The sequence below is a fragment of the Papilio polytes genome, unplaced genomic scaffold, assembly GCF_000836215.1.
Source record: "Papilio polytes unplaced genomic scaffold, Ppol_1.0 DF824158.1, whole genome shotgun sequence".
Classification (NCBI taxonomy): domain Eukaryota; kingdom Metazoa; phylum Arthropoda; class Insecta; order Lepidoptera; family Papilionidae; genus Papilio; species Papilio polytes.
The window spans coordinates 3,363,433-3,371,411 of record NW_013525046.1 but is presented as its reverse complement, the minus strand read 5'-3'; the positions used below and the strand labels follow the sequence as shown (position 1 = coordinate 3,371,411).

The following is a 7,979-nucleotide window of genomic DNA, read 5'->3' as shown; positions in this document are numbered from 1 at the left end:
GAACTGGCCGCTGACCTCGGTAGCGACGTGGGGGGAGCGCGCCGACGGGGTTTGGCGTGCCACGTTTGAAGACATGGTAAATACTTACGGTTTTACATATGTTATCATTAAATTACTTTATAGTGTAATCAATTATTACATTTTAGACTAATGAACAAAATATGGGACAAATCGGGTCATTAAGTCTAGTACTTCATGGAACTAAAGAGATGCCAGCTCAAATGAGAAATGGACCGAGGGTATACAACTTTGGATACAATGAAGAATTGCCGTCTAAGTTGGATTACTTCGATTTCGAAGACCCTGTAGAAGAAAATGTCAATGAAAATGTATTTAACATGGACACCGATTTGATCATAGATGAAATAGAAGAAGACTTACAAAGAAATCATCATAGTAAATCATTCATGTTACCCTAGTACATGTACAATGGCTATATTTAACGAGATTTTTAGCAATTCGACGACACAAATGAACATTTATTTTTTTATAACTAGGATTTAAGAAATAAATGTTCTTGCTAATAGATGGCGTTATCTTAAAAGTTAAATTAAAATGAAAGTTTCGCGCGTTATTGATTCTTATTTATTTACATGTATTATTTAATTAGAGTTTTGGGACGTATTCTAAAATAAGATATTGTTTAACATCACAGTTTATTTAGTTTTAATAAGAAAAATAAACATTGTTTTAAAGCAGTCAAAAGTATGGCTATTTCACATTAATAAAACTAAATTTAGGGTTTTTAAATTTTTATTTGTTTACTTTCAATATTTTTGTAGAAACAAAATTCATTCTCTTTTTCTAATTTTACATTAAAATGTAATACCAAGTAATAATACCCAAGAATTATTTTATCAAAAGAAATAATAATCTTGACATTGATAGTCGGTTAAAATAGGGAGGGCTTTAAAGTGGGAGGTGTATTTCGGGTACACACCTCCAAAGCTACTTGTTAGTTATGACATCCTAGTACTTCGTTCGTTAAAATTTCGATTGACGATTCCAGCCCATGTTTTGTCGATTAGAGGATTCCGGCCCATGTTAGAGCACAAAAAATATGCATGGGAATTTGTAACATCATTGATAAATTTTATACGAGAGTTTTCGGTCACCTATATGGCCGCTGTTTACTATCTCGCTAATTTCGTGTTGGGCCTTATAATCGATATCGATCATAGGATGGCGGTAGTAGAAGTGAAACGTAGGTAATTAAATGTCACTAAGATAAAAGTGATTTTCTTTTTAAAAAAGAAATATTGTGCAAACTATGGCATATTCAGCTAGTTTGACAGAATATGAGATGTCGCTACATGATGAGGCCATTCTTATATAGATTAGCCAATTATACTTATGATATCCTAATAATCTGTTCGTCAAATTACTGGTTGGTTACAAAATGGCGATTTTGTTCCTTCGGTTTTATTTTTGGTTAACACGGGGCTGGCGAGTCAGATTGTCTCTGTTCTTTTCATAGCGAATGACAGAGATGGTAGTATGTTCTATTCATGTAAATATCAAGTACATATTTTTTGCTACAGTGTCATCTAGCGGCTGTTTACTTACATTAAAAAAATATTGAGTTTTTTTATATAACTTCAATAGTACAATATATTGCCAATCACAGCAGCAACAGGAATATACCTTTGTATGAATTATTTACATATAACAGATATTACTATTAAAATTATTAGTTTAATTAAATTTCATAAACGTCGCTGAAGTGTATTAAGTTCACGTAGTGTGCAATAACTGCAACATTCCACTTATGATATCCTGGTAAATCTTTCGCTAAGTTTCTACTATCGTCTGCCGTAAGCGCCCAAACTAAGATGTTCTTGTCTGTCGTTGTTGTTTGTTTAAAATAGATGGTGTTTTTTTTACCTTTTATTTATTAGAATTCTCAACATCATTTCGGTCTTTCTATTGATAGGTGGTGATTTTAAAAGATTAGAGAAAGAAACAGTCCCTCTATATATCATCATAGAAATAGAATAGAAATGCACATTTTGACACTTTTTGTCGATTCCAACAGCGATATCGCTAGTTGAAAATTATTTTATAATTCTCAATTGTAGGATTGTGGGTACGTTAATAGTAAATATTTAAATATTTAAGGACTAATGAAACAAAATTCTTATTCTATATTTTTATTGTCATTTCAGAATAATATTAACGTAATTTTACTTGGTCCCAGTCTAGGTTAAAAGGAGCTGGTATCAATCTTATAAATCGCTTCGTTTTCTATACTAATAGTATTATAAATTACTAGCTTATTGCACGCGACCTCGTCCGAGTGATATTAAAAAAATATATAGCCTATGTTACAGATAAATTACCTAACTAACGGTGAAATAATTTTTAAAATAGGCCCAGTAGTTTTTGAGTTATTTTAATCCATACAAAAATATAAATCTTTTCTCTTTATAATATTGGTATAGATACATGTTTTTATTAGTTTTTGGACAATAATTTCAGCCTTTCTAAAGAAGTTATCAAGATTATATTTAAAGCATCATAATTTCTGTTTTCATACACTTATTATCAAAATGTACATTTTGAATGTAGACTACTCTAAATTTATATTATCCTAGTCCTCAACAGTGAATCCGAGATCCCTTAACTCTTGGACCATAAAATCGTCTTTATACATGTTGACTTTTCTTAGCCATTCTTCTGTGGATATAACATGTCGACATGTGCCACCATATTCCGGAGGCAGAGCTGATGGGTCGATATGTTTGTGGAGGGAAGACATGTCGTAGCCGTGGAAGTGCATGCGGCCCCACGCGGCGCTCGGTATGAACTGCTTAAATACGTAGAAGAAAGTGTTGAGGAACCAGTTGTAGTTTATGATGTGCAAGCCGTGCATAAGAAGAGGAAAGTTGACCTGTTAACAATTAGATTATGGTTTTCTTACTTATTAAAAATTGACTTTATTTTATTAATGCAACACTCTCTTTTGTTTACAGAAATACTTACCTAAAAAATCGTATGAAAAGTATCTTTTTTTGTGTAAAAGATGGCGCTGTGATAGTTTAAAAAAAATGTTATTTAAAAAAAATAATCTTACTAATATTATAAATGCGAAAGTTTAGATGGATGGATGTTTGTTAGAGTTTGTAGCCTAAATGGCTAAACGGATTTCAATGAAATTTAGTATAGATGTAGAGCATAGTCTGGAAGAACACATAGGCTATTGCTTTCTTAATTCCACGCGAACAGAGTCGCGGGCGAAGTTAGTATTATTATAACAACTTTCACTGAGAACTCAGTCACCACCCAGGGTATCATAACAACTCAATGGTCTCACCCCCATCAGGCTGACGATCTGTCCCGCGATGGTGGGCGTTAGATGGCGCACATGTCGCACACTCAGCCCCTCCAGATCGACAATGATGGTGACGCCGAGGATCTGCAGCTTTGGCTGCATCACCGCTACCTCGTCCATAATGAGAGCGCATCGCACCACGTCCATTATTGGCACAGCTTCTGTGTCCCATTTACCTGTAAATATGGTAGATATACATTAAGTAGAACTATTAGCAATGGACTGGCAGGCTGCGGGACAGACGGACTCTGGTATTATAAAGACTTTAATTTCTCTAGTTCCTGTTTATGGTACTTCTCCTCAAACTGTAAAGTTTGGTATACATTTGAGAACATTTCTATTACGCACCGAACCTCATGAGAGTGATTCTTCCGTTGATAGGGCTCTCTGGCAGCGTGCCGCCGTAAACATGCTTCACTTTCTGCAGACCAAACGCGCTGCAATCGTATAGGTATGAGTTCTTTCTCCTAAACTCTTCATAGCGCACCATCTGTGAAGGACAATAAGGTTCATAAAAATCGGTTGTTTTTATCAACTTTTCACATAACTTTTACATTTTATTTCTTTACAATTACTACAAAAACCACATTTACTATTGCAATCGTCTTAAGCAGACTAGATACGTTCAGTTTATTTATTTATAATTGGGTATAACTGTCAGAATTAAGCGTATACCGCGGGCTTAGTTTTCGATCTTTAGCGAATTCGAAAGGTTTGTTTTCTATGTCAAGGAATTATATCGAGCGGTGGCGTAACTTTATTGCCTCTGCTCTCCTAGTACTTTCGAACACTACGCTATCATAGAGTGCGGCCCTGTCTGCTACGCGAACGAAGCGGATAAATAAATCTGAATAAATAAAATAAATAAATAAGGATAATAAATAATAGATAAAAATAATAAAAAAAAATCTTACTTTAATAGTTTAGATGGATGATGTTTGTTAGTTTGTAGCCTAAACGGCTGACCAGATCTCGATGAAATTTGGCACAGTTTAGAGAATAGGCTGGAAGAACACATAGGCTACCCTCTTTTGGTTTTTTTTAATTCCACGCGGACGGAGTCGCGGGCGAAAGCTAGTAATAAATAACAATTTAATGGAGTGCGACAGAAGATAACATTTAAAAATTAAAGAAACATTCATACATACGTACAAGTTTGTGCGCTAGAGCGGGTATGAACCGTCGACATCTCAGAAATCTGAGAAGATATGCATCATCCATGCGCCTCGGGTGACATTCGCCTCTTTCTGCAATACATTCTACTTATAAGTACCTCACATTATTAAAGGTGATACACACAAAGTATATTTTATTATACTATACTAGCTGTTGCTCGCGACTTCGCCAGGGTGAAAATAAAAAAATATAGCCTATGTTAATTACTGATAATGTAGGTTTCTAATGGTGTAAGAATTTTTGAAATCGGCCCAGTAGATTTTGAGTTATTTCAACACAAGAATACAAATCTTTCCTCTTTATAATATTTGTGTAGATTAAAGTTTATTAATTGATTTCTGACAGAGGTAAATTAAAATAAAACGGATTTTTTTTAACTGATTGGACTAGGATATCATCTCACCGTACACCATATTCCGGAGCTCTTCTATCGCGTGTTGTCTCGTGTGGGGGTCCTCATTGCAGTTGCGGCGCGCGTGCTCCTCGAACTCCGGGTCTTCGAACCTGCTAACCTCCGCCGCGAATGCTATGTCGATGAACGGCATGATGTCCTGGTAGAAATTAACCTTTTTAATAACTCGAAATTATCCTATAAATGCTCTGTTTTGTCTTTTGAGGTTACTTTATGTTTATTTTTTTATTTACAGAGCTATTTCAACAAATAGCAATATGTAAGCAATTCGGTATGTTAAGCTATAATCATCAAGTGTACGTTAGGTCGTTAAATGTAATGGCAGAGAAAGTCACTATGCAATGTTTGTTGTGAGATTTGTTAGTCACTAGATGAAGAAAACTAGAAATAATTACATTAAAACAAAGACATTAGTGCATTTAAAAACTGTTAAATAAATGATTAAAATAAATTTAGAATATACATACAATTCAAAAGAATTTGAGTACTCATTTTGTTACTTAGGTTTTTGTCCACATGTGGGGAGATATAATGAATACTGGCAATCAATCTCTAAACGTAACTAATCAACTCTAATAAATCCACATTATTTTTTATCTGTGCCATGATGTGTTGCAAGTGACTGGTAATTTTCCTATAAAAGGCTGTTCACCTCGACTGTACATGGCAAATCAAATATTTCACATAAAGTTCTTCATAGAATCAAATATTTTTCGATTATTGGAAGAAACATTACTATAATATGTGCACTTTGCAAAAAATGATACATAAATTAAAGAGAATGAGGGAATGGAAACATGTTTCGGCAGTGGAAACTCAAGGACTTGTTATACGAAATTGTTAATTCCATTGTTTCGTGTTATTAATAACATAACTGTGTACTGTAAGACCTAATAACTGAAAAGATATCTCTTTATATTTTTTTTACTTTTGTTTTTTTTTAAATACTTAAAAATTTTTCGGGTGCGTTAAAACTTACATGGTCTTTAATATTTCTCGGTAGACAGACTAAACGTATCGCAATACCTAGATCTTGATAAGTCCTAGCCTTTCCTATAACCTAGGTCTAAACTAGAAATACATTTGCACTAGATCTACCAGGACTTCATGAGCCAATATATAGTTGCGATCTTGAATGCAATTTTACATTGTATTCATTTTATAAACCGCTGATTTGCAAACATGTAAAAATTGACATTTCAATCTATTCGTACTCGAACTCGTAACAAATTTTTAATTAAGTTTGGTCTTTAATACCTTTACTTAGAATACAAATAATTAATCGGTAAAAAATTGCATGAATTGTATGTTTGAAGATTGTAAACTGCCTTAAATCAGTTACAGAGATGCAATTCTAAGTGGCATTTTTAACTGAACAGTTCGATAATTCGATTGTTCAATTAAAACTGTCAGAACTGAACGTCTGTAGCGGGCTTTAGCTTTAGGCTTTAGCAATTCAGGTTAATTTACTTTTGTAATACCTTTGTTCATAGTACCACTAGAGTTCGTTTTAGTTAGTTTCTTACCATAACAAAACAAAGATTTATATTTTTATCTGTCCTAAAATCATTGGAATCATTCATAAATAATTTTTAAATCAGCGCAACGAGTAGCAATGAATTTTCTATCTAATGCAATGGATTTAAAAATGGAACACTTTCGTTTTATAACTGTACAAGTTGACTATTTTTTGGTCTACAGTAGCTTTCACATGAGAACACAATAAGCGTAGAGTTATCAATCTTTGAGACACGCCAAAAATAATTACTTTTTTCACTACAACATAACAAAATTTACTTGTATTACTATTTAATTATGTAATTATTAAGCTAATTCAATTATTAAATTTTTTAACATGTACAACTAACAATAATTCGTTTTTTTTATTCTAGGCTAGTTGTCGGCGTTATATTACTATAGTAGGTGACGAAAATACCTAGATTTTTCTAATGCATTTACTATATACAAAATAGGTCATCTATTCCCATTGAAAAAATCATAAATGTCAAGGTTTTTTTTTTCATCGCAATAGTTGTATATTTTTCAGTATGTCCATAAAGTTTTTTTTAAAGTCTATGGTACAGACAGCATTTTGACCATAATCAAAATAAATATTGGAGATTTTTGAAGGGCATGATGACATTTTCAATCAATGTAAAATAATAATGGATTTGTCAAGAAAATATGCAATAATGAAAGAACTGAGCACTAGTACAAACATTACATAAATAATAACACAGTAAAGGCAATGTAAAGTCAATTACCTGTTACCGACAACGCAGTTCTATAATCTTACTTGATGTCAAACAGTACACCACGGTAATAACTATAAAATACTATAAAAAATCTAATAAAACGACATAAATAACACTTCACTATTCCACACTTAAGGAACGACGAAACTAAAAATAAACGCCGTTTTAAAAAAACATAAATCTTTTTTTTTTAAATTACATTCTTTATCACCAGCATTAATTTTTTTTAAACTGTCAATTGTTACAAGTTTGACGAAACATACTTAAATACCATATTATATATATAACCTGTTATTACGATTTAAAACATTAAAGTTAACTTTGTATAGGACGGATGTGAACGACTGTTTCCACGGACGGCTGATTGCGGTATAAAATTAAAATAAAGCGCTGAGACTAAGCGTCTGAATACAGAGTAATGTGAAGGACAGAGATTGCGAAATTATTTAAATTAATATTCGGCTACCACTTGAAATATCTTTGACTTTGAGGCTTACATATTTACCGTAATTTTAAAGCCATCAAATATTTAAATTTATGTAAGCTAGTTAATGTCTACATAACTATTTCATACTGGATTGTTTGAAAAATTAGAACCATAACGTTTTTTAAATAATAATTTTTTTTTTACGTTAAAAAAACTTATGTTTTATTTTAATTCGCGTAAGTCTCTTAGTTTGCTTACACTATGTATTGACAGTACCAACAAAACAAGTTTCTCGTCGTCAAAGGATCGGTGCATGATACACAGTTTAACGGTTCTTATCAATACTCTTGGCTTATTTGTATATTTAAACACTCTTGT

At 32.6% G+C, this 7,979-nt stretch overlaps 2 protein-coding genes across 5 annotated transcripts in view; one reads left to right on the top strand and one right to left on the bottom strand.

The window, feature by feature from the left end:
• LOC106111529 (neuroendocrine convertase 1-like) overlaps nt 1-492 on the top strand; it is a 7,262-nt gene extending 6,770 nt beyond the window's left edge. The window contains exons 14-15 of the mRNA XM_013293647.1: nt 3-76; nt 147-492. Coding sequence (XP_013149101.1) covers nt 3-76; nt 147-419 — 347 coding nt within the window. The 3' untranslated portion in view covers nt 420-492. The remainder of the gene's footprint in view (nt 1-2; nt 77-146) is intronic.
• Nucleotides 493-2,147: 1,655 nt separating this feature from the next.
• Nucleotides 2,148-7,537, bottom strand: LOC106111650 (alpha-tocopherol transfer protein-like). 4 transcript variants are annotated; one of them, XM_013293789.1, is made up of 7 exons: nt 7,481-7,537; nt 7,415-7,424; nt 4,911-5,059; nt 4,484-4,578; nt 3,680-3,821; nt 3,314-3,507; nt 2,148-2,890 (listed from the first exon to the last, which is right to left on the bottom strand). In XM_013293789.1, exons 3-7 carry the CDS (start codon nt 5,050-5,052, stop codon nt 2,591-2,593), a joined length of 873 nt encoding a protein of 290 aa, XP_013149243.1. In that variant the 5' UTR covers nt 5,053-5,059; nt 7,415-7,424; nt 7,481-7,537; the 3' UTR covers nt 2,148-2,590. The 4 variants fall into 4 exon arrangements, with proteins under 4 accessions (XP_013149243.1, XP_013149242.1, XP_013149244.1 ...); XM_013293788.1 differs by lacking the exons at nt 7,415-7,424; nt 7,481-7,537 and adding an exon at nt 7,184-7,389 and having other exon boundaries at nt 4,911-5,058; XM_013293790.1 differs by lacking the exons at nt 7,415-7,424; nt 7,481-7,537 and adding an exon at nt 5,899-6,078 and having other exon boundaries at nt 4,911-5,058.
• Between the last annotated feature and the right edge of the window lie 442 nt (nt 7,538-7,979).